This window comes from Haliotis rufescens, unplaced genomic scaffold (assembly GCF_023055435.1).
Source record: "Haliotis rufescens isolate VD_foot unplaced genomic scaffold, xgHalRufe1.0.p SCAF_1, whole genome shotgun sequence".
Lineage (NCBI taxonomy): Eukaryota > Metazoa > Mollusca > Gastropoda > Lepetellida > Haliotidae > Haliotis > Haliotis rufescens.
In genome coordinates, this window is record NW_025963779.1 from 11,372,480 (window position 1) to 11,400,419 (window position 27,940).

General features: G+C 39.4%; 1 protein-coding gene across 1 annotated transcript in view; it reads right to left on the reverse strand.

Moving 5' to 3' along the window:
• Positions 1-726: 726 nt before the first annotated feature.
• Positions 727-27,940, reverse strand: part of LOC124147700 (adenylate cyclase type 3-like) — a 69,802-nt gene continuing 42,588 nt past the window's right edge. The window contains exons 8-21 of the mRNA XM_046518443.2: positions 21,016-21,154; positions 19,908-20,054; positions 19,472-19,566; positions 18,822-18,983; positions 18,010-18,097; positions 17,589-17,708; positions 12,940-13,202; positions 11,160-11,244; positions 10,475-10,633; positions 9,632-9,778; positions 8,679-8,780; positions 4,158-4,278; positions 3,922-4,046; positions 727-3,242 (exon numbers count right to left, since the gene is read on the reverse strand). Coding sequence (XP_046374399.2) covers positions 3,087-3,242; positions 3,922-4,046; positions 4,158-4,278; positions 8,679-8,780; positions 9,632-9,778; positions 10,475-10,633; positions 11,160-11,244; positions 12,940-13,202; positions 17,589-17,708; positions 18,010-18,097; positions 18,822-18,983; positions 19,472-19,566; positions 19,908-20,054; positions 21,016-21,154 — 1,909 coding nt within the window. The 3' untranslated portion in view covers positions 727-3,086. The remainder of the gene's footprint in view (positions 3,243-3,921; positions 4,047-4,157; positions 4,279-8,678; positions 8,781-9,631; positions 9,779-10,474; positions 10,634-11,159; positions 11,245-12,939; positions 13,203-17,588; positions 17,709-18,009; positions 18,098-18,821; positions 18,984-19,471; positions 19,567-19,907; positions 20,055-21,015; positions 21,155-27,940) is intronic.

Below are 27,940 nucleotides of genomic sequence, written 5' to 3' on the forward strand. Positions count from 1 at the left end.
AACTAACTGCTTATGTAGACTTTAACTAGAGTCTGGACCAGACAATCCAGTGGTGGCGTTACATGGCAGTGTAATTTATTATTTAACAGTGGTTGTAGTTGTATTACACTGGTTTTTTTGGGATTCGGTAGACGCTCATTGCTTTGTGTTTAGACAGTAATCAGTCGTCAGGAAGTTACTATTTTTAGATGCTTGTGTGGTGTGTAAACTTCTGATGCCGATTAACTGGTTAGGGCACTGTGTGGAACTTTCCATGGCTGGGTAGGTTGTAAATAAGGGGACAAAAGCGTGTTAAGGGATCTCTCACGGATATCATCGCTTCGGAACCAGCTTTCATATGAGGATCGCTCATCATCCCTGATCCCCTGCCTAGCCTATCTCGAGAGCTTGACCACGGTCGCCGCTGCGTGAATATATATTATTATCACTGAATTTTGCTATCAACACCGTATTTGTGTAATTGATTCTGACCACTGCCATCATGTTATATATTTCCATTGAATCTTGTACAACCAGTCTATTGTTAACTGCCATTGTAATTGCTGTGCAGTAATTTGTATTGATATGTAAACTTGACTGTACACCATTTGGTGGTCGTTTGTTCGTTTCACACTAAGTTCTTTTACGTACAGGTTTCTGGGTTAACATATTGTTTCAATTTGGGAATTGACGCGTGACAATGGTAAGTATGTATCTCAGGCAATATCACAAACGCTTGGATTTGATGACTCATAAATATTTTATTTACATCCAAATATAAAACAGAATTAACAATCAAGAAGTCAACATGTACATGGGAAAGCGAAAGTAAAATCATGACCTATTTGCATAAAGGAAATAGCGTTATCATGACTCCCATACCTGAACAAACGCCGGGGCCTTAATTAAAAGCCCGCTAGTTGTTATGCATGGAATGTTCCCCATTATTATCTTTGCGGTTATACGCCGAGGTAAAGAGTTTCTGAATGAAATATCATCTCAGGCGTCTAATCGAGGAAACAAGGCACTATAGTCTTAGCTACGCTGCTTTCACCTCCGGGGGTTGCTGCACCCACTGGCGTACCCCGGGGGGTGGGGGCTGCAGGGGCGGGATACAGGACTGTGCATCCCACGCCCCATCCCCAGATAACGTGACCTTCAAGTCTCTCTGTGAACCTCCTGGGTAGTATTAGTTCGTGACATTGGCAGTGACGCCCCCCCACACCCCCCTCCCCCGCACACGCACGCATACACACACACATTGCATAACTAAAATTGACATGTATTACCGTATTTCCTCAAATATATGTCAGGATTAAATCTAAATAGATGTCGGGTTTCTATATAGATCTTAGGACTAAACTGATGCCGGATCACAAAATCGATGCCGGAATTCTAAATATATGCCAATACTAGACTTTAAATAGTTGACGGGATTTTCAATAGAACACGGGACTCGTGTCTCGATAGATAGATGCCAATACTATATAGATGTAGGGTGTTGAAATACATGCCGGGACTCTAACAGACGTCGGGTTCTTTAAAACATTAAATATAATATCCCCATTAAGAAAACACAACAAGGAATAGTCACTTACTTGGGGTGAAGGAATTGAGCCCGGGTCCCAAACATTCTCCTGCTCATCATCATGAAACCCGGGGGAGTATATCAGAGGAGGTACAGCTTGCGAAAATTTGGCGTTAAGTAATAAAATAGAGTTGACACATTTCCAAGATTTTGATTTCTGTGACGAAAGGTCCTCCACCAGCCTTTCCCACAGAGGATGTACGGTGAATGGATAGCCAGGAGGGCCGCTCCCAACGTCAAGGCACTTCGTAAGATGCATGGTAGAATGGGATATTTTTCTCTACTCGGCGGGTTAGTAATAATCCCCATGGTGTCTGTTAGATTCAATTCACTAAAATTCTTCATTTCTGTCAGTCGGCAGACATCCCTTTCACATGGTCAATATCATGCCTATTCTCGCACATACGTGTATGCATCTGAAGATATTCATGCACATACATGCACAAAGTTACGTGTATGCGTGTCTATATGTGCACATACATGCGTGTATGTGCTTATGCACGTACAAACGTTGCATATTAAGTCTATGCACGAACATAACTTTAGACTTGTGTAGATATAAAGGCACATACGTGTATGCATGAGCCTATGCACGCACGAACGTGTCCCTACTAATATTTATGCACGTGTCATGCATATGTTTTTGGTGAGACTCTTCTTCTAGTGACATGCATTCAATATCGTCCACATAGCTAACACTGAACCATTGGATTACCATGCAGCATTGTCATACGGATCGTATCAGAGGAGGCTGTCAGACCTATTTCAGACTTTGTTGCGCTTGTCACATCTGGTTAAGCCTGAAGAATCCACAATTCAACAAAACCCCATATCATCAGGTTCACGGCTTCACCAGGAACCAGTTAGAAGTAACATCATCCATGGCACCGACGGCTCGGAAGAATGGTTCTGCAACATCTGGTCGTTTTATTGCTTACGTCACATGGAGGCCAGTGTGGACACACACAGGCACAATTTCCTAGAGGTACTTTGTGCTTCCTGTGGTGATGTACTAGCTAAAGCATGACGTGAGTAATATGTTTCACTGATCAGACACTTACAGCGGGGTCAATTTTATCATTGTATTGATGAGGGAACAATGTTCGCTATCTGTGTTACTGTTGAAAGACGTGTTTAGCCCTCTGCGAGTCAGTTATTGGTTTTGTCAGCAAGACACCTTCTCCTACCATGGACCTGAGAGTTCTGAGAATACCCTCCACCTAGTGCACTTTTACACTAGAATTAAGACAGTTCTTTGTTAGCATCTTTGTTGACACGAAACTCTATAAGTCCATTTAGTGTGTATAAACTGCATACGACGTCACAACCAATCAGAATCCTTGACTCTTGGTCATGTCTGGAATGTAGTGACAGTAGGTCAGCTTACTTTTCAAGCTTAACCATGACACAAAACACTTTAAATGTTTCTTCTCATTTCTGTTCCTTGAGAACATACGTCTTAAATTGAAGGTGCAATCTTGCTAAGGCACCCGTTGACTTTAAACCACGCCCACGGGGACTAATATGGTAGTCCATTCAGCATAACGTTTTCGCCCTCCGTCCGGTTCTCGACAAAGTAGGTCATTAGCTCGCCCTTGCCCTTGACCTTGATGAGGCCTCTTTTCTGGAACTGGTAGCCAAACTCCTTCAGGATGACCATCGTTTCCTCAACCACCTGTAGTGCAGACATAAAAATCAATATTGGCTTTCTTATATAAACTAGCTTCTAATGAGTGAGTGTGTTAATGCTGTGTTGAACAGTATCACGGCGTGTCAGCTTGATTCTGGCAAGCTAAAGGGACGCAACTCTGGGGAGCTAACTTAGACCACTGGACCACCCGTGTCCCCATAACAAAAAGACCACATACTGATACATGGCATATCACACCTAAAAGCTGCTGTAATCATGCTATCATTTTTCATAGAGAGGTTTCTTAGAACAACAAAATTACCTACTTGAAGATTTAAAGTCACTGTGTATTTTTTAAGTGTTTTAATTCGGATGAATATTCATAAATATATACTATTATTAAATGTGAGTTTCTGAACCATTTGTTATTTGGATAAAACATTTCACATATTTAGTACCCTCATCTGTATTAACATCCAGTGTAATCAGTCTAATTAAAATCAGATCGTGCAGTCGGATATGATACCTCTCTATCCAAGTGAGCGCAGCATTCAGAGTAGTACATCTGATTTCTATATTTTTGAAAACGAACATAAACGGGCAATTCCGAATGCAAAATAATAATGGTCACGCTATATGTGTTGTGGCTATTTTTACCCACTGTAGTTTCCGAGCACGGTGGCAGCGACACCCTTTGGGATACAATCATGACAATGGAATCTACCTGAATTCTCCCAGCATGCCCCGTGGACTCCATCCGGCTTGACACGTTGACGGTGTTTCCCCAGATGTCATAGTGTGGCTTCCGCGCCCCAATCACCCCTGCTATAACGGGACCGTGGTTGATTCCTGGAACAGTACCTCTGAACTTCAAACACTGTCATATTATTTGGCCATGGGAAAAGGTTGCATATTTAATTCATGACACATTCCCGTTATAACACGGCACTGCAGACCCACCTATTCTCAGAATGAAGTTGTTGAATGATTGCTCGTTAATTTTCTGCAGTGTCTCCTTCATGGCGAAGGCAAACTGGACGAGGTCATCAAGGTGCTTCCATCTCCCACACATGCCGGTACTCTGAAAATATAGAAACGTTATCAGACTACACAGAGTATGAACTTATATATAAAATAGAATCCCCGGTGTCCCAGGCTTCGACCTCCTGAAGACTGGATGGTTGCAATGTGTGACCTGGCTGATTGAGTGTCGTCGTTGACCATGCTGTTAACTATTGGTCTGCCTGTTTCGTATTTAGAGATTCGAACCCAGATGTTGGCGTGACGAGCGGAAGCTTGAACCAGGATATCTCTACCACCATGTTCGTTTTATAATTACTTATTTTTAATCGGTATCAGAAAATACGATGGTAGTAGACAGAGGACTCCTTGGTTCTTCTATCTCTTACAACTGTCAGCCTGAAACTAACCCACCAAATCAGGTGGCCTTGGATGAGTCAATCGCTGCCCTTTTACGCAAGAAACTACACTAACCATGACCATTTCTATAACATCTTATGTACAAACTTTTGAAAGACCTAAACACATACACTGTCTTCCTACTTTCAACAGTATTCACATACAAGTTCAATTATTTAAAGACCGCCGTCATATAACTGGAATATTGCTGAGCGGCGTTAAACAACAAACAAACAAACAAATGCTGCAATTGATCGGTCAGTTTCTCTCACAAACGGACAGCAAGTGGCAAGATATCAACATTTTATGAGAGCTTCAAAGTTCATCAACCTACCAAGCAAACACACGGGCACATTTATCTTTTTCTTCAGGATGTACGATACGTATTACACAAATGTACAGGGGAATCAGCAGTATGAGGTATCAATGGTTAAATTTAGCGCGGCAATTTAAGCTGCGTCTCTAATTTTGCCCTTAATAGTTTTATACACATCATTGACACGGGTCGTGGACGATTCAAATAAAAAGCAGCGACAAAACTCTTTTCTATAACCATAAGAAATCTTGTGTAGGATCCCGACTATATCACGAGCAAGTGTTGATGAATCACTCAATAACTCGATGTATTTCTTTATTTTTAAAGAGACGGCGTTGTACAGCATCATGCGACGAAACATTATCCACTAGTAGATAATATTGTTTGTTTGTCTGTGTTATACGCCGCAATCAGCAATATTCCATCTATATGACGGCGGTCTGTACATAATCGAGTCAGGACAAGACAATCCAGTGGTTGATATCATGAGCACCGATCTATGCAACTGAGATACGATGACATGCATCAACCAAGTCAGCGAGCCTGACCACCCGATCCCGTTATTTGCCTCTTACGACAAGCATAGTCGCCTCTTACGCAAGCATGGGTTCCTAAGACCTATTCTACCCCAGATCTTCACGGGTCTACTAGATAACACAGAGAGGAGACCATGGATGCCAAAACGCAACCACGCAACTGTATAAGTAGTCTGAGAACGGCAGTTTTGATTCTGTACCAAGTAATGTCCTCGCGTCCCGGGACCTATACGAGAAATAACGATCCGCGGTTCTTGTATATTGTACAATAAAACACTGCAGGGATAATAAACCATCAGGGGCGCAGCAGTGTTTTATTGTACGATAAACAACGACCACGAGTTGTTTATTTCTTATTTGAGATATAAACATTATGTACAGCCACTTTAGGGATGTTAGTAAGAAGTACAAGCTTTAAAGATATTTACCCGTATTTAAATAATGAAGACTCCCAGAATTGAATCCATTTTATGAGCAGGGGGGTGTGTGTGTTTAAATTTGCGATTTCGTTTTATTACCTTTGTAAAGCTACATCTACAGGAACAGCTCAGTAGACGTGTCTAAAAAAAACGTCCAATTTACGACGTCGTCAAGTCGCGAGCGCATGTTCGAATCTCCAGAAATGACGTCATGATAGAACAATGTTTGGTTTTTTTATCGTGAAATAAAAAACGTTTTTTCTTTTTGACAAGTTGTACTTGTACCCAGGTTCAGTTTAGAATATATTAAGAGAACAATGACAGCCAAGTTTACCTTCAATATACATACAAGGGTATAATGTAGCTCCCAAAGTCTATAATACTATGAAATATGAATGAAATATTACTAATTTATATCCATGTGTTGTTATCAGTGTTATAACATGGCCAATCACCAACTGATCTGAACGTAACACCGACCTTCAACTTGTGGACATTTTGCATTGCATGCAATACATGAGTGACAGGAATTTAATCAAATAATATCGCATAATGCAACCGACTCTACCAATCTCATTAAACTCCGATCTTCGTGCTCCCTACCTCTACACAAGGAACCGAGGACATCCCACTACAGAGCACGTCAGAACCACCTTTAAACCAATCTATTTTCTTTGCCAATTATTTGCTCTGTAACCATTACGTTTCTCCAATATTTTTAATTCTGTAATAGGCTAAGGGGAAATGCAATAATAATTCAAATAACTAGTTGCAGTACATCGCTATCGCCTTTCAGATCCATCAGCGTTATCAATTGATTCCGCTGCAGCAGCCATCTCATTTCCCAGTGGGCTCAAAAACAGCTGACTGGGCCTGGCGACTGATATTTAATATATTCTCTGATGGGTACGTCATATATAGGCGAACCGCCGGCAAACGATGGATTTTACCTTCGCAAAAGCTTACTTTTTGCTGAAACCTGACATCATAAAATGGACAATCCATTACCGCTCCTCCTTCTACAAAGAACCGGAGATGTGTATTTCGATTTTCTGTCATTTAGAAACATGAAAGCCTGCAGTAATTTGTGTTTCGTTAAGACTGTTGACTTTTTTGCGCAATTCCTACCAGGTCATAGTCTTTGTGTCTTGATGTATGGTAAACTGGAAATTTAAATCATTTTTATTGAATATTAGGAATCGTCAGACATGGTAATGTGTTGGATTAATTTGGTTAATGTATTTGTTTTGTCGCCCCACTCAGCAATGTGACGGCAGCCTGTGCAGGGCAAGTCCAGACAACCCAGGGATTGCAATGAGCAAGCACCTAGGCTGTCAGGCTACCGCTATCAACAAGGTCACCAATTCAGACACCCTGATCCATTAAGTGAGTGTGAGTGAGTTGGGTTTAACGCCGCATTTTAACATTATTCCAGATATATCCCGGCGTGTCATCTTAATGTGGGAGGAAAGCCCGAAGTGATGCAGGTCTCAGATGTTTACCACTTCGGTGAAACCCACGAGTACGGGTATGGTGCTGACAAACCTAGAAACAGAATCGGGGCGAACCGGGATTCGAACCCACAATCATAGGTTTCTGGTGGCCCAAGGGACGCAACTCTGCACAGCGAATTGATCCATTAAGTCCCGTAAGACAAGCATATGTAGCTAGGGACCCTTTCCAACCCGGAATTTCCATAGGGTTTATTAAATGTGACACACATCAATAATATCCTACGTGTCTGTCGGAGGTAAGACCAAAGCACACATTTTCACAATGTCCCCAAAATATTCATAATCCTTAACTATTTTTGTTCAGTTTATATCGATTTTCATAAATGTTGAAGGGTTCAGTGCTTTTGTCCAATTTGGTAGAGTCTATTGCATTCAGCATTCGTGCGATCAAATCGGCAGTTCAGTAACGGACGATTTGACGCTGATTTTATAAGTTCTGGGAGATATCACGAGATCACGAGTGAGTGAGGTGGGTTTATCGCCGCTTTTAAAATACTCAAGTGTCAACTCTATGGATGAGGAAAGCAAAACGTGACGGAGCTTGGAGAGGTTTACCACCACAGTCAAACACTGTTGTGTCGAAGTTGAATCGACCTACTTACATACTTCGAGTTATCCGAGGTTCGACACAACCGAAATTGATGAATAACGATGGAATACTAAGGGACCAAGCTTTTGCTGCGAGGCAACCAACGTATCACACATCAAAGTTCGCCACAACTTATTTGACTGTATTTTGAAACCGGCCAGCAAGGTTAGACATGGTCTTGTCTCCACACGAATGAAATTGGCAGAACCTATTTCAAACATTTTGTTTTCTTTTTCTGTGCCCGACATGGGTACAATTGTCAATATGTGAAGCCCATTTCTGCACACACACACACACACACACACACACACACACACACCCGCCGTGATATTGCTGGAATATTGCTAAAGCGGCGTAAAACCACACTCACTCTTTTTCTGTGTCACATATTATTCAGAATTTAAGCTGACATAAGCTGGGGTGATTATCTATATAATGGGGCGGTCGGGTAGCCTAGTGGTTAAAGCGTTCGCTCGTCACGCCGAAGACCGGGGTTCGATTTTTTCCCGACATGGGTACAATGTGTGAAGCCCATTTCTGGTGCACCCCCCTCCGCCGTGATATTGCTGGAATATTGCTAAAAGCGGCGTAAAACCATACTCACTCACTCACTATCTATATAATGTCATGATATCTATTGCTGATGAGCGACTGGGCGCTACGACATCGTCCGTGTGAAGTGTGTTACCTTGGTAACCTGCACAGTGCCCGTCATACCACTGGCTGCCATGTAGGTAGGCCCGACCGTCTTGATCTTACATATGGAGGAGAACCGACCTTGCAACAGCAGCTGCAAAGAGATTCAGACATGGAATTATGACGCTAACTACAAGGCCACCTGTGTACCCCCGGGGATTTAACAAAGAGAAACAAAGAAGAATTTAGATCATACAGATTTTGACCAACGATCACTCAGAGGCCTATATGTCAAGATCACTATTAAAAGTCAATGTTTAAATAGGTGAGTTATCAGTGTTTAAATTTTAATGTAGTTAAGATATTCTTATTATTATTATTTTGAGTAAGACTCAATCTCATTAAAATCAGATCTTTGTTCTAGCTACCGCTAAACAAAGATCTGAAGACATCCCATTAGGGGTCACGTCAGAACGACATTTCATCCGACCAATCAGAGCGTCGCTTACCAGGTTATGAAAGTGACAGTCGGAATATGATTTCTCATCATGCAACCTCGAAATCTTTATTCCGAACGATAGTTACGGGTTTAACGACTGAATCCATACAATCTAGCCCATCTATTAGCCATTCCAGAATGTTCTTTTGTTCAGGTTTCAAATTTGTAATCGAGAATTTGTCAAAATATGTTTCGAAGCTTAGTCGCAAATTTGAAATTAGTGCCGTAGAGCAGGAGAAAGCTGCCTTCTGATTGGTCATTCCATTGGTCGGTCAACGTTCGCGCAAGGTCGGTCTGACGTGACCCGTAATGGGGTGTCCTCAGATCTTTGTTTAGCGGTAGCGAGAACTAAGATCTGATTTTAATGAGATTGAGTGAAACGACAATTACATTCTTTGCGTCAGTACATGTGGAGTGCCATGTTAATGTAACGTTATACTTGATGCACATGTGTGTATTGACAGCCACAAGCTAGAAAGTCATCCCCCGCCAGTCTCATATCCCACCTCGTCGTAGTCGGAGATGATTTCGTTGAGGAACCGGAAACATTCTAGACCATTGTTGTTGACGGCACTCTCGTTGTAGAAGTCGTGAAAGTTGGGACAGGCTGCGAATATCACCCCGACCTCGTCGTAGGCGTTGCTGTACAATTCCTGTAATACAACACACGGGGATGCCAGTAGACGTAGTAGTAGTAGTTGTAGTAGTAGTAGAAGTAGTAGTAGTAGAAGTAGTAGTAGTAGTAGTAGTAGAAGTAGTAGTAGTAGAAGTAGTAGTAGTAGTAGTAGTAGAAGTAGTAGTAGTAGTAGTAGTAGTAGTGGTATGAAAAACATGAAAATCCTAATTGGGTATATGTAAAATCCGTAGTAATGAATGTGCCTATGAGTATGTTTGTCATAATTAATGCGTACCCAATAATCTAGATTCGTTCCAATTTTCTGTACACCTAATATTAAAGGATATCTACTGACAAAAACGGTCATCTGAAGTTTTCTGTTCAGAACTATGTAATTATTACAATCATTTTAAGACAAATATTTCCCCAGAATACTACTTGTTTGATATCAATTTTAAAAGATTTAGAATAGCCTCGGGACAATTTAGATGCAGCTCTCCTAGACTTATGATTGATGTCATCTTCCCGAGGCAAGAGTGGCCACTAGCTTACACCAAAGTGTGAAAAGGTGTGCAAGGGCGCTCTTTGGCCAATGTTTCAAATAAAAGGCATAGCAAGGCAAACAGAAGACTAATAAATCTATTAGTCCATATCATATTGTCCATCGCTCTTATGACATTATTTTCCCAAATAATATGCAAAGACTAATTTCTATGAAGGTATATCGACATACGTCATCTTTCTTTTGTGAACCCAGGAAGTCCTTTGCCACGTGACCCGGAAGTAGATTGTAGACGAGAGCCTCGTTTTTCATCCTGAGCAAGGTCACCTGTTCTTTCTGCTTGTCGGCAACTTCCGCCAACAGGAACAGGCGCCGGGAGGTGGAGTCCGTCTGGGGGAGATAACCCAAGTGTCTCTACAATGTGTGTTGGTTTTTAGTTTAACGCCGCACTCGGCAATATTCAAGCTATATGACGGCGATCTGTTTATAATCGAGACGAGACAAGATAATCCAGTGATTGACATCTTCGCAATTGGGATAGATGGCATGCAATGACCTACGTCACCGAGCCTGACCACCCGATCGCGCACACGCACACGCGCGCGCACACACACACACACACACACACACACACACACACACACACACACACTTCCCCCACCTCCACGGGTCTCTACAATGGTCTCTGCCCTCAGATGGTAACTGTTACAGACAAAGAATACATCCACACGTATTAGTGTGGTAGGAGAGCCTGGTCGTTAACGTTAACCACGTTGGAAACAAATAACGAGTACGGGCATGGTGACAGACCTAGACTCATAATCAGGCCCAGTCTGGGGTTCGAATCCACGATATGAAGATGCGTACAAGGTATCAATGCAACAACAACACATGAATCCATGTCCCTCTAACATACCCGCCTGCCGAAATAGATGACAGCCACAGCAACAGCGATCAGAGCTGCCGTCAGTCGGAACTTGGACGGCGGAACCGTGTTGTCTCTGGGAGAGAAAGAAGGGGGGACACCCAAGGTATTATTGTCTTCTTAATGCAGTAATGCAACGTCAGGTCGGGTTGGTGTAATATTACGAACCTTACCCTACACAGTACAACCTCTTGAATACGTAACAGCGATGTTAAAAAACAAACCGTAATAACTTCGTAATAACTGCCGGGCAAAACAAAGTACATTAAAGTACGGTTATAACGAACTGAAAGGGACTACTAAGTTTAGTTCGTTATAACCGTAGTTCGTTATAAGCATACATACAGCATAACTACAGCAAATAGTCGGGACCAAAAAAGTAAGTTCGTTATATCCGCCAGTTCGTTACAACCGTGTTCGTTATAACCGTAGTTTACTGTATACAGATTGATTTGACCCCAAAATGTAGAACTGAGAACATTTCTAGGCTGAAATCAGTCGCCGAAACACTGCAAACTTAAGGTCCGAAACACAACCATGATACCCGTATCAAATACATCATCATAGAATAACCATTTCTTGTTTGATTCATTTCCATCCACCATCAAACAAGGGTGTGTACTTTCTTTCGACAGGTAATTTATGTATTATTTATATCATTACATCTTTAAACTAACCATAACGCTAAAGTGGCTTGTATGCATATAAAATTCATATATGTTTATTATTACAGTTTTGCTGTATTTTATGGATTTAGGAATCATCCTTGATTACCCCGTATTTCATTCTATTATGTTATATACCCTGGACCCAATCACAACTATAGCTGCAAGCTTCATTCCGGAAGTGATGTTACCATCCTAATCTGTCATCACGACAGCATGACAAAGCGAGGCGAATATTGGTGTCATCGCTGCTTGTTTCAATTATAATTAGGCCTGCGTCAGCAGTCACTTTTAGTGATTCTGGCAGTGCTTCACGTGCAATTCGTTCAGATCACTCATCGGCGACATAGGATTTAATCAACATTATACTTGTCCTTTTTGACGAATTTAGTAAAGATTTTTGTATGTTGACTTGTCATGGGTACCTGTTCATGTTGTACTGCATGGAAATGTCTGTATGTTTGTTTGTTTGTTGTTTAACGCCGCATTCAGCAATATTCCAGCTATATGACGGCGGTCTGTAAATAATGGAATCTGGACCAGACAATCAAGTCATTGACATCCACGCAATTCGGATCGATGACATGCATCAACCAAGTCAGCGAGTCTGACCACCCGATCCCGTTAGTCGCCTTTAACGACAAGCATCGTCGCCTTTTACGGCAAGCATGGGTTGCTGAAGACCTATTCTACCCCGGATCTTCACGGGCCTGCATGGAAACAAGAGGGCTGATAATTTTGTGTTCTAACATTTGATGAGTAGGAAAAGGATGACAAAATATCAACTGCATAATTAGATAGTTTGTTTGTTTGTTGTTTAACGCCGCACTCAGCAATATTCCAGCTATAATATGGCGGTCTTTAAATAATCGAGTCTGGACGAGACAATCCAGTGATTGATATCATGAGCATCGTTCATAGTAATTGGGATACGATGATATGCATCAACCAAGTGAGCGAGCCCGACCATCCGATGCCGTTAGTCGCTTCTTAAAAGCAAAGTCGCCTTTTACGGCAAGCAGGGTTGCTGATGACATGTTCCAACCCGGATCTTCACGGGTCGGGCACATTTCTCGGCGGTATTATGCTAAACAGATATTGCTCACCTTTCATACTGGCTGTAGACTGAGATGTCGTAACTGTCAAACAACTGCGCCATTACAACGATATCTAATACGCAGTACAGGGTTGCTATGGATACTACTAACACCAGTTTCACAAACTGTCCAATCTGCACGAGACTTGCAATCCCGATGAGAACCAGACTTCCGGTATGAATAAAATACGGCGGGTATTTACACGTGGGGTCAGAAGGCTGCATCCATTTGGCGCTCGTGCTGTTGGAATGATTGGTAATGGCACACCCGAACTAGGAATGGAGAGAAACACAAATCAAGTTAACAATAGATGCACTTAAAAACAGGCCTCAAAGTTTATTTTTTTACCAAGTAGCCATATGGCTACAAGTATTTGTTTGGTAAAATTAGGAAGCCAAGCCAATAGTGTAGGTAGCCAAAAGCATTTGAAATTATCTTTTATCAAATAACTATTATATGTACAAGTCAAAGCACTAGTCTTGGTATTGTATATCAGTGGAAACTGTACTTGAGTTTTGTTATTTGTGACTGGAACAATGATGCGATTTATGTGACTAGATTATATAGGTATATCCTTGCTTATACTTACTTGTTTATAATAAAATACTAGTTACATTAATATTTATGTATTTCGGTTCATTTTTTTACTTTAGCATGTTTAGGGGGAATTATTTGCGAGTACAATTAGTAGCAGACATGTTTATGTTCGTGTCTATGTGTAGCAATAGAATTAAGTCGCCACAAGATATGTTTCAAGGTCGTCATTTGGCCACCTCTGAATTTTAGACAGTAGACAAATTGAAATTTAGGTCGAATTGGCGACAGTTTTAGTTGCAACTTTGAGGCCTGAAAAATGGTTCTACATTGATAGAAAATATACCGGATGAATATGTTTGAAAATAACTGAAAAAATATTATTAGTTTTCTTCCGAAATTCGTTTATGTACGTGCCCGAGACCAAATGTGAATGAGTTGTGGGTCAGACCGTTCTGACCTGTACCTTAGATATACCACGGCCTCATCAGTAATGTCACAGAAAACGACAAAATAGCCTCTTAAACATATTTAACGACCACGGTAAAGTGAAGGAAAATATTAACACAACGGATCAGCGGATCCTGGTGTGGCTGAGGAAGGTTACTCTGCACTACGAATGTGTGGCCCTTATCAATTTGGCCACACGTGATCCGGGGGGGTGAGCCCCTGCCTTTCAAGGAGGGGTCCTTTTTCTCAGTGAACGACTGGTCCCCAAATTAGTTTGTGCATACCTGATATGCTACCATTGAATATCATGAATCTCCCACGATTATTAATAATGCAGCAAATGAAATAACTAGAGTTTCATATCCAACAGTTTAGGAAACAAACCATATGGCACATTGCCATTCGATAATCGTTGTATTGTTTACAAAACTAATCAGATAAATGCCCATCAAGATATCCATCCCGGAAGGGGACCAGTACTCAACACAATGTCAGATATGGATCGCAGGAAGTACCGTGTGTGCCACTTAGACTCGCTCTATTCCGTTACCCACAACCTACATAATATCTGGGTCAGTAAAAGAGTACTGTATTAATTTGTATATTTCACTGTACACCTTTTAAGGACGAATGTTGCAGTGTTTTGGCGACTGTTTTCTATATATACTCCAAATTCGATTTTTCCTCGTTATAGCTTAGATTGTTTTCCCGTACTTTCGATTTTTGTTTTCTTATTTCAAATATTTTCTCGAAATTACAATTTATTTTAAAAACTTGAAATTACAATTTATTTTAAAAACTTGAAATTTCGAGTTGTTTCTCGTTACTTTCTCATTTTTCGAATATTTTCTCGTTATTTCAAATTTATTTAATAAACTCGAAATCTCGATTTTTCGCTCGTTATTTCAATTATTTTATCGAAACTTCGATTTCTTTTCTCGTTACTTCGATTATTTTTACGTTATTTCAAGTTTATTTCAAAATACAAAATAATTGAAATAACGAGAAATTAATCGAAGCAACGAGAAAAAAAAGAAAAAATTGAAATTTTTCAGATATAATTGAAATAACGAGAAAATATTTGAATTAACGAGAGTAAAAATTTAGAGTAATTTCGAAATAATCGAAGTAACGAGAAAGAACTCGTAATATGTTAGAAAAAAATGAAATAACGAGAAAGTTCGATTTAAAAAAATAAATAATGCTACCAAAGTGGCACCATTAGGACTTTCGTAGTTTTCAGCCTGGTAACGCTATGATAACGTTCATAAGTTTTGGTGAAATCTAGTTTTCAAGCGTATACACTTATAGGTCAGGCTGTTTATATTTCACTACCAGGGATTGGTGTGAAGGTTGTAAAACTATTTTTATGATTTTTTTGCCAATGACAGCTGTAAATCCTATGTAGCGCACTTGGGCAGACTTTCTAAGGGATGATCCGTTGCTCCCAGTAGTGACATATCACAAATATACAATGTATAAATATGCTGACATATAACTGATATACTTATATACTGACATATAACTGATCTGCTATATATATTAATATACTGACATATAACTGATATACTGACACATAACTGATATACTGACATATAACTGATATAATAATATACTGACATATAACTGATATACTGACATATAACTGATATACTGACATTACTGATACGCTAATATACTGACATATAACTGATATACTGATATTATGACATAACACTGATATACTGACATATACATGACATACTGACATAACTGATATACTGATATTATGACATTTAACTGATATACTATGTATTGATATATTGTCATGTACCTGATATACTGATATACTAACATATAACTGATATACTGATGTACAGACATATAACTGATATACTAACATATAACTGTTTTATTGACTTAAAACTGATATACTGACATATAAATGATATACCGATATACTGACATATAACTGATATACTGACATATAACTGATATTGTGAAATATAACTGATGTACTAATATACTGACATATAACTGATATACTGACATATAAATGATAAACTGACATAAATAACTGATATACTGACATATAAATGATACACTGACACTGGCATATCAATTATATACTGACATAACTGATATACTGATATTATGACATACCACTGATTTACTATGTATTAATATATTGACATACACCTGATATACTGGAATATTACTGATATACTGACATAACTGGAATACTAATATTAAACGATGAACGGATGATGGGGACATGACAACCGCAGCGTATAGTTCGTGCAGGGTTTAATGATTTAAAGAACAGGTATACAATTTAATATCAAGCAAATTTAATATAAGAGTAACACCTGTCGACAGATTGTGTAAATGTGATTGCTACGTGTGATGCGTGTGAAACTGTAAATCTAGTTTCAATATGCATTTCCAATAATGGCCGCGATTACAACGAGATTGAGGTTAGCGAGTGAGGCCACACTGAATGTGATAATTGTTTGACGGAACCGAAGTGGACAATGTCGTCATCTAACCAAGCCTTCTAATTATGTCATTGATCATCAATAAACCTTGATCAATAAAATAACAATATGTGTTTATGAAGGCAGCGTGGCGTTACGTCACTGTTATATTTGTGATGAAAATCCCGAGTAATTGGTCACATATAAAACGTTATATTATTAATAGAACGTCAGACATGACGCATGTGCTGTTGGTGACCTTGTGACCTCTTCATGAAACGTCCGCCGGAACACTTTATTTTTTAATTACACGAAGTACCTAACAGTGAATTCTTTATTGCATGAACATGATTTAAACCGGGAAAATATTTTACGTAATCCATATATGATCATATGAAGTTGAAACATTTAGAATTACTTAAACTGACGTCTATGCATACATTGTAAAAACCGAGTTAGTAGAGTTGTGAATCCATAGGCTGAATTTAATATTACATGTGTATTTGACTCTCGCGATAGTGGTGTTGAATATAAAAACTTTGTTGTCTTTTATTTGTTTATTTATTTTTTATTTGATGTAAATGTTAATGCCGTAGTTGTTTATGAAATCGTGTTGGTAAAGTCACGAAAAAAGTTGAATTTGTTTTATGTGTTTATATATTCCAAAACGTAACGTGTCACAGGTGATATGTCTACATTTAGAGTCTGTGAATGTTGTTTTATGCCGTTGTCAATGTTATAGCTTTGCCATTATAGCGTCTGATCAGCCAAATTGGTTGTCGTTGGTATAAGGACGGGACTATCAAGCTAATATTATATACCTACAAACTCGCTTTTCGGCCTAATCTGCGAGATTGTTAGTCTGGAATATTACGAGCTACACTGTCAGCCATTTTCACCATCCGATCCTCATTTCCGTCGATCCTTACGTTAAGTGAGTGAGAGTTGGGTTTAACGCCGCTTTTAACAGTATTTCAGTTATATCACGGCGTGTCAGCTTTATGTGGGAGGAAAGCCCGAAGTGATGCAGGTCTCAGACGTTTACCAGTTCGGTGAAACCCACGAGCACGGGTATGGTGCTGACAAACCTAGAAACATCATCGGGGCGAACCGGGATTCGAACCCACAATCATAGGTTTCTGGCGTGCCCAAGGGACGCAACTCTGCACAGCGAATCGCGGCGCCTTAGACGACTGGGCCACACTGGTAAACACTTACTATATCTACAACATCGGTTGCGGTGAGAAGCAAGACCAGGAACCCAGTCCAAAGGATCCGGGGGACAATATTCTTTTCCACTCTCTCAGAGAAGCGCAATAAACAACCGGGACATGAATTCTGAAAAAGTACATTAATAATCCATATTTCATATTCATAAAATAACTGCTAATTTCAGTGACGCGAGCACAAGATGGATAAGATATGATGTGTGGTATGCCACGACAAACTTTAGTACGTCTTACAAACTTTACCTTGGTTGATGCATGTCATCTATCCCAATTGCGTGGATCGATGCTCATGATATCAATCACTGGATTGTCTGGTCCAGACTCGATTATTTAAAGACGGAGGTCATATAGCTGGAATATTGCCGAGTGTTGTGTTAAACAACAAACAAACAAATACATACTTTACTTACTACATTGTTGTTGACAGCCAACGTGAAAGTTGTCATAGCTACCAGCAAGAGCATTCCGATGATGAATGAGTAAAGGGCATAGAATGTGCTGAAAAAGAATTGATGTTTTCAAAATGTTGTCAGTAAAATAAAGTGGGAATATGCGCTGAGATTGGTCGTATTTGTCCGATCCCGCATTTATGAAACATTTTTTGGCATGCCCTGCCATAATAAATGTCCCTTAATATCCATATGCTCAGAGGACACAATGTATAGATTCATATCTTCAACACCTGGTGCAGTTTTACCAAAAATGAAAAAAAAGTTGTTTAAAAAAGCATCTTGTTTTACTTGTGCCAAGTTTAGGGTAGATCTAACGTGTTAAAACAATGAACTCATGGACTTGATATGGTCTTGTTTCCGTTCATCTTCTCGAGGCAAGCCTAGTTTCCACCCTTCTACCACTAGATCTATAGAATGTCAGACTGACATGACCTGGACACACTCTGAACACACTTTAACTATGACTGCAGCATCTGACACTCCGACAAATCATTCCGTCAGTCTATGCGAAAGGTCTTCAGCATCTCAAATTGAGACTCAGGTGATAGCCCCAGCTACACCAGCCCCTGAAATACCAGCTACTGTCAAACCAAAAACTGAAAGGTCCAAGAAACAAAACGAAAAACACAGGAAAATTACAACTACTTTTCTTTTTTCTTTTTTTTCTTTTCTTTTTTTTGGGGGGGATGACAAGACTTTGATAAAAAGGCTAGTGGAAGCTCTTGCCTCGGGAAGATGGTTTACGTTGTGCAATACAATTATATTCTTACACAGGCAAAACACAAAGTCGGGCCAGAAACGTGAACAATGCGACCAAACACAACCCCACTGAAGCCATGTCGCTGAACCTTTCTCGTCTGCCCTGGTAACGAGACTCCAACTTCCGGTCAGTAAAGCGCATGCTCAGATGATACAGTTGCTTGGATACACCCCTGTGAAAACATCAACGAAGAGCATATTAATATTTAAATGAATTAACGGGATCAGCAAGTGTCAAACGTATGTTATATCACCCCCCGCGTGCAACAAACAGCCAAGCTCTTCAGCGATTAGGACCAAGCTACCTGATATCGCTTAACTCATTGGGTTTATGTTCAATTACGATTTCTATTTCGTTCAATGGTCTGAAGCATAAATATTTTTTTCAAGAAATTTCTGGATTTTATTTTATTCGATAACCTGATCTCACAGAATATGAACTTGATCAATCTCGCTGGTAACGTTCCAGTGTTGACAAGAGCCTGTTACCCGCAGTCCGTGACTAACCGCGTGCTGATCAATCAATTAACCAGCAGCAAGAATTTTTTCTAATATACACTCAGCTGAATACGGAAGACTGCCCACACAAAAAGAACCTGTAGATGGAAACACCATATGGTCACTACGCCCAACCCCTCTCTACATAACACGAATGCCTCACGCGTCATTGTCTCTCTCCAGTAGTGCCTCTTGAAGTCGTTGTTCCAGGTTTTCCCCATCATCCCCGAAATCACCGTCATACCGCTGACCAGATGGCTGAAAATGCAACATTATTTCCTGATAAGGCGTAAGCCAAGCCGAACGACACCGTTTCTATTGAAATGACATGCATGTAGCCCTATCAAATTCCCTTAACGTCCAGACTATCGTGGTTTTATTGTGTATATTGATAAGTTGTCATTAGGAAAAAAATACGAAATTAGTTCTAGACCGAACATGTTTCAGGGCTTCAGAACATGAAATGTTTTCTCTAATACAGGAGTCGAGTAGCCCCTGTCGTTATTTCTACGGATACGACACGCTTTCATGTTTGAGAAGAAGCTGATGTTTTTGAAAGTTCTAGATATCAGACAATATCTCCCTACACCCGTCCTTACCTCATATGTGTTCATGGGGATGCCATCCTCCTCTTGTTCCAATGTCGGACCCTTTCCAGGAGATCCTGTCTTGGAGAAGCCATTCTTATTGGCGTTTATGTGGTTGTCGTTCTTGAAGGCAGTACCGTTAACTTGGTCTGGTTCAAGCTGAAACACAGTCAATTTCCACGATTTCCTTACTCCTTACTGTCATACTCCTTAACTCATCCTAGATATGATGTCTTAATCAATTGTAAACAGATTTCACTACATTTTCATCTGTCAAAACACATGTACATTACATTAATAACTAGAACAGAAATGTAATGTTATTCAATATCATGAGGCATGTGTAATGTAATATAATTGCATGATCTGCATCCATGTAATATGGGTTGTATGGCCTTGAAAACGATAAACTGAACTGAATAATTGTTCAACAGATGTTCAAGAATACGTATATCCATTCCATGCACCTCATCTACAAAAAAGGGACCGTAAAGATCCGGGTTAGAAAACGTCTTCAGCAACCCATGCTTGCCATAACAGGCGACTATGCTTGTCGTAAGAGGCGACTAACGGAATCGGGTGGTCAGACTCGCTGACTTGGTTGATGCATGTCATCATATCCCAGTTGCGTAGATCGATGTTCATGATGTCAATCACTGGATGGTCTGGTCCAGAATCAAAACAAAACATCTACTAAATGTGTGGGTGACAGGTATAGGTTTATGCAACGATCCAGCCTTATCACGCTGAGGGAAACAATTGTGTGTTTTAGACCCAAATATAAAAATATAAACCCTGATATGCCAGTCCACGTGGCAATGTACAGGGACATGTAAAATCGTGGACAATCAACATGAATAAATGATGTCAAAAAAAATTATTTAAAAAACAACAACAAAAAACAACAACAACAACAACAAAAAATTGTGTGTTTTAGACATATACCCGTTTTGGGAATCGAACCCAAACCCGGATCCTAAGTTTTGTTTTGTTTGTTTGTTGTTCCTAAGTGTCACGTCATTCACAAATGTGCAGCCTCATCGTATAACTTGTAGTATACAGTGCAAGGTGTGAAACCTGACAGAAGATGGTTTAACGTCAAACAGAGGTGACCAGTTACCGGTTTAAGGACTGACTTGACGAGGTACGTCTTGAGGCCCAGGAGACGGATGTAGTCTTCTCGCTGGGCGCCGTGGCCCACTTCTAGCTCAAACTCGTCGTGGAGGAATGACTTGGTAGTCTCCGAGATGTGCACCCGCCTGGACAGAAAGTCTGACGTCACATGTCATGCGCACACGTGCAACACATTTACAGAATGACAAGGGTTTTAGATCATGTATAAAAATTATTTCCCCGGGTATTCTTTTCCATTTGAACAAAAGTATTGACATTGAAAGAAAATGTTGAAAATTTTGAGGCTGCATGAGCAGTCTATAATGGAATAACACTGAATGTTTTAGACCACAGCTTGAAAACTCTCACTGCTTTTTCATTAAAAGGAGGTACTGAACAATTCTTCTTTTTCCGTTTTACTTATTTACGGAATTTTTAGGAAAAAACTTCTTAGGGTTAATAATAGTGAGGACAAATATTTTGACTTTAATTATTGTTATCACAAACCATCATGGCGGAACCCTAATAGGTATACGGTGCCCACGTCACCAAGGGAAAACATGACATCGATCATTTTGTGTCATATGTCAATAAAAAAACATAAAACCCCTCCACTATGGATAAATAAGCCGACAAATATCTAATCAATTTGCTGCTAAAAATCAATCATACCCAATAGAGTAATGGCTCCGGATAAGTAATTACGGCAGTAAAGACATTTGGCTAAGGATATCAATATCAAGACTTGCAACTTGGACAAACTAAATACTTCCTTCTTCCAACACGAATTTGTTTAATATATTTATATAAATATAAATGTCCCCACAAGTGTCCGCGTCCACTTCGTTAGCGAAAACCGTGGCCATCTCCAGGTTGCTTGCAAAAATAAGGAGACAGGTCTACCGGAAGATGTAATTGGTATCGTTGGAAAGCTTGGACTTCTATGTCTGAATATCATAATCCACTATAACGAACACAAACGTACATCGCCCATACATTTATAAAACAAATGTCGTGTACATTACAAGTTGTATGGTATACAGTACAAAACACTTCACTGATTACGAAAGTATCAAGCGTATTCGTGTAACCTTGAATTTTTTACCTTTGGGGTTTTTTATGTGCATGTTTGTAGGCAGGCGAGTTATACAATCAGCCCCAAGACATATAAAACAGTAATACTTTAACGTTATCTTTGATTTTTAAAAATCTTAGACAGTCATTAAAAGTCCTGGTTACCATGGAAACGCCACCAAAACCCATATTGTAATCATATACTTGTATCAAATTTTAGTCAAGATTAGCTACAAAACCTATAAATGACATTTGACCTTTAAGATAATTATCCACACGTATTAATGACGCAGGGTACATTATTACATGAACACTTGTAAATATTATTTAGCGAGATTTGACATACAATTAAAATACATGGTTACCATGGGAACGCCCAAAATGTCATGTGTCTTAACATTTACTGTCCTGTAATACTTTTTTTTAACGTAGAATCTGCGGGGTTTCTTTGGATACCAAGTACATGGCTGTGTACTTCTAGTGTGCTCTGCAGTTAAGAATGATCCGAGATACAACACTGAATTTCAAGCAAGAATAGCTACAAATCCGACATGGGTCGATATAGCAGTGCTAAAAGCAACACAAACATGCTCAAAATTCCTAAAATACTGGTATCTATTCATAGTGAAGATATATCTATTCATATGTAGCTGTAGCGCTCTTTTCAGAAATTGCATGTATATCGGGAACACACACACACGAAAACACGCGACACGCACGCACGCACCTACACCCACCACACACCACACACCACACACCACACACACACCCAAACAAAGACATGACCCCTGACACTTTCAAGTCTGGCAACATTGGTTATGATAACTAAAAATAAAAGCTTTCCAAAGATACCACCTTGCAATAACTTCGGTAGACCTGTTCCAAATTTTGACACCAGAAACCACTAACACGTCCCATTTTAATTCTGGAAACCCAAAAGTCCAGAAACTCTACGGTCTTTGCCCAGTCTCGGTTAAAGGTATTTACAAAATTAAACATGCTGTTTTCATGGAAACATACCAAGGAAGAAAAAATGAAAAAAAATTTTTTTCAAAAACCAAATATTTACACTATGTCGCCCATGGGCCTGCCCATGGGCGAGAATATGTTCCTTTACCCAAAAGTAATCGTATTGAAAGAAAACAAGGGGCTCAAACTGAAGCATTTTTATTGTATTTTGTTAAGAAAATCCAAGTCAGAAGTGTTCGGTCCGACTTGGCCCGTGCTGTCAAAATCAAATTAAACCTCACAAATGTATCATCAAATGGATTCACATCTATAGATTAGTATTATATCTACCTAAATACCACTTTATAGTGTCTCAGATCGCTGTACTTAAAGATAACAAGGGGCTCAAAGTGAAGCCCTTTTCCCTCTACATTCTCAACATAGTCTCTATCAGAAGTGTTTGGCTTGTGTTGGGTCCGACTTGGCCCGGGCGGTCCAAATCGACTTTAAACACACAGATGTATCTTCAAACGTGTTTACATCTATAGATTAGTATTATACCTACCTATACACTACTTTATAATGTCCCAGAGTATCGCATTTAAAGAAATCTGAGCCGTTAAAGTCAAGCACCTTTACCGTATTTTCTTAATACAAAATGTCAAAATCAACTCAAACCTCACAGATGTATCATCAAATGGATTCACATCTATAGCTAAGTATTATATCTACCTATATATCACTTTTTAATGTCACGGTACATCGTATTCAAAGAAAACAAGGGTCTCAAAGTGAAGCCCTTTCCCCTCTACATTCTCAACATAGTCTCGATCAGAAGTGTTTGGCTTGTGTTGGGTCCGACTTGGCCCGGGCTGTCAAAATCGACTTTAAACACACAGATGTATCTTCAAATGGGTTTAAATCTATAGATTAGTATTAAATCTACCTATGTACCATTTATAACGTCACGGTACATCGTATTTAAAGAAAACAAGGTGCTCAAGGTGAAGCCCTTTCCCCTCTACATTCTCAACATAGTCTCTATCAGAAGTGTTTGGCTTGTATCTTCAACTCTGCACAGCGAATCGCGGCGCCTTAGACGACTGGGCCACCCGTGCCCCCGACACACAAGAGACTCAGTAACATTCACGCACCATTGGGAATATCAAAGTAAGTTTATACAGAAAACTACGGTTATAACGAATTCAAAGGGAACATTAATTGTAGATCGTAATAATTTAGTTCGCAAGACAATGGGCAATGGGCAAGCATCGTGTCCTGGAGATGATGGAATCAAATTTCACACCAACCGTCAACTATGGCAAAACTCAACGATCGTGTCAATTATGCAAGTGTCATAAATTTGACTTGGGGTGTGTTATTCATGATGCAGTGTAATATGATCTGGACAGTAAAGCAGTAGAATAACGTGCAACAAATTATTCATGATAATTTCCGTCGTTGTGTTCATGGCTATTCACAGTGACAAACATAAACAGACGGCAGACTATCGTTGTCACAACATAATATCCCCTTGTTCAAGTTGGCGATATAATTTATTCATCTGGAAGATATTGGAATTCAAACCACTGAGACTTACTCTACACTTCAGTGCATTTTTACAAAATAAATCATATGAAACCCATACCTATTGCTGATGTGATCTTGCAGACTCGAGTTCCATTTCAAATGTGTATCTTACTCATTCCAGAGAAAAAGTGTGTCAAGGTAAACACAACAGGTTCTCAGGATTTAGATTTAAGTCCCAAAAGGAACAGAGGCTGTGTGTGTTTTGACTAAACACGTTATGCCATTTAACACAAGGCGGGATCTCAATATCCCAAAATCTAAAATAATCCAAAAAAATTGTATTTATGTTAATGTTTTAATTCTTTAGTTACCGCGTCCCTTTCGCGCGTCAATGCGTTTATAGCAATTCCACTGTTGTAACAATCGTTATATCAAACTGGTGCAGAGTCTTGGGGAAATGTAATGACTGCAATACAATCAAGCATGTCAGAAGAGAAATGTCGTTCCTTTTGTGAAACCATTAAAGTCTGTAAGAGATCAATCACATATTCTTATTTGATAATATTTCTTAAGAAAATACAGTAAAAGAGCTTGACTTTAACGGCCCAGTTTTCTTTAAATGCCATACACTGTGACGTTATAAAGTGGTATATAGGTAGATATAACACTAATCTATAGATGTAAACACATTTGAAGATACATCTGTGTGTTTAAAGTTGATTTTGACCGCCCGGGCCAAGTCGGACCCAACACAAGCCAAACACTTCTGATAGAGACTATTTTGAGAATGTAAAGGGAAAAGGGCTTCACTTTGAGCCCCTTGTTTTCTTTATATACCGCGATCTGACACACTATAAAGTGGTATTTAGGTAGATATAACAATAGTCTATAGATGTAAACACATCTGAAGATACATCTGTGCGGTTTAATTTGATTTTGACAGCCCGGGCCAAGTCGGAACGAACACTTCTGACATAGATTTTCTTAAGAAAATACAGTAAAATGCTTCACTTTGAGCCCCTTGTTTTCTTTCAATACGATGTACCGTGACATTATAAAGTGGTGTATAGGTAAATATAACACTATTCTATAGATGTAACGCATCTGAAGATACATCTGTGTGTTTAAAGTTGATTTTGACCGCCCGGGCCAAGTCGGACCCAACACAAGCCAAACACTTCTGATAGAGACTATGTTGAGAATGTAGAGGGAAAAGGGCTTCACTTTGAGCCCCTTGTTTTCTTTAAATACCGCGATCTGAGACACTATAATGTGGTATTTAGGTAGATATAATACTCATCTATAGAAGTGAATCCATTTGATGATACATCTGTGAGGTTTAAGTTGATTTTGACAGCCCGGGCCAAGTCGGACTGGATTTTCTTAACAAAATACAATAAAAATGCTTCATTTTGAGCCCCTTGTTTTCTTTCAATACGATGTACCGTGACATTATAAAGTGGTGTATAGGTAAATATAACACTATTCTATAGATGTAACGCATCTGAAGATACATCTGTGTGTTTAAAGTTGATTTTGACCGCCCGGACCAAGTCGGACCCAACACAAGCCAAACACTTCTGATAGAGGCTATGTTGAGATGTGAATCCATTTGATGATACATCTGTGAGGTTTAAGTTGATTTTGACAGCCCCGGCCAAGTCGGACCGAACACTTGTGTGACTGTTGAGAGTATAGGGAGAAGAGGTCTACTTTAACCAACGTGTCTGCTTTAAATACGACGAACAGTGACTTTATAAAGTGGTATTTATTGAGATATAGTACGTTCCTATAAATATAAACGCTATGCCGACAGATGGAAATTTGTATCACGATAGCTAGAAGAATTCGATACGTTGAAATCTTATTTCGGTTAACGATTGCTCTTTTACAGGTTAGCTAGATAAGCGACGCTTACACATAGCTCCACTTTCTGGTTTTCAAGCGATTTACTCCGAATTACTTAATTATGGTGCACTTTTTTGTTTGGTGATTGTTCATTCATGTCATGTGTTTATATTGAACCAATTATATGAAGGTATGATCGCCGATAATGAAGTAATTAGCCAATAACACTTTGGCCCGTCTTGGCCCGGCCCGACGTTTAGGCAATGCCCTGTACATGTATATTTTTTGTGGATACATGTATTACATATTTTCGTTGATATGTGGATATATTAAGCACAAAGGCACAAAAAGTTTATGAAAGATGAATTGGTGCCTTGATATATATATTCAACGAGAATGAATCTTGTATTTTCTCCGCGATCCTGATGTGTATCATCGTTTAATGGGTCATTCATTAAAAGTATGTTGTGAGGCGATATTAAAGGAGCCGCTCAATTTACACAGTGTCGTCCATGTCGCGTGAACTGACACCCTACCCTGTCAGTAAGAGTTATGTATCGGTACACAAATATATTTGGTGCGATGTCAGTGTGGAAGGAGTTTGAATTACGTCCGCCACTGGCCACAGAAATCCTCAAAGTAGAGTAACAATCAACAAGGCCAATGCCGTACTAATAACCTAGTGACTCACGTAACAACGGCTGCCAATCTGTCTGCTACAGCTACCATACCATCATCCCTGTCACAACTGGCGTATTAACGGCTTATTCAAAATATTAATTGTAGAAACGTCGTTAACAGACTAAAGTACGTCGTATTCAGTCCTCAACTGGATGTTACCTTCTTTATATCATCTAACAGCCCTGTTTGTGAAAATATGTACTAGACATAAGATTTAAAGACTAATTAACAATTAAATCAATTGTAAGACCGCATAGACCATAAAACCGAATAAAATATGTCTCTTGTGTATTAGATGATGGTAATGACCTGAAATGTTATAACGTTAGATTAAGAAGGAGAAACACTGAAGTGTTTTACAATACATGGAAACATGAGCAATAAGATGTAGCAGCATAAACATGCATGGAATAGGGAAAATGGTACAAACAAATTGAAAAGGATTTTAATACAAAATTATTAAACTAAATATGTTGCCTGAACAGAAGGGGTACCCAAACTTGTTTGACAGTTATTCGTGTGTTGTAGACAGTCGAATGGGACTCATGTGTGTACGTAGGGTACGCATATCTATTGCCAGTTTTAGTACTCATACACTTTCTCTTTTTGTGTTGATATGATTTCTATTTTCGTACATGATATGATTTCATTTTTATCTTTGGCTGCTATGTTTATATATGTTCGAGTAGCCGTCTGTCCCTCATAAATTGACATTGTTCTGCCTCGCTATTGCATCTTTTGACTACAGGAGATCTACAGCATATAGCGGATCTAACTGCAATTCTTGTTTTAACCAAGCCCGGGTTTGACATTCCAGTAACTGGATTCAGGTTGATTGCAAGATATGCATA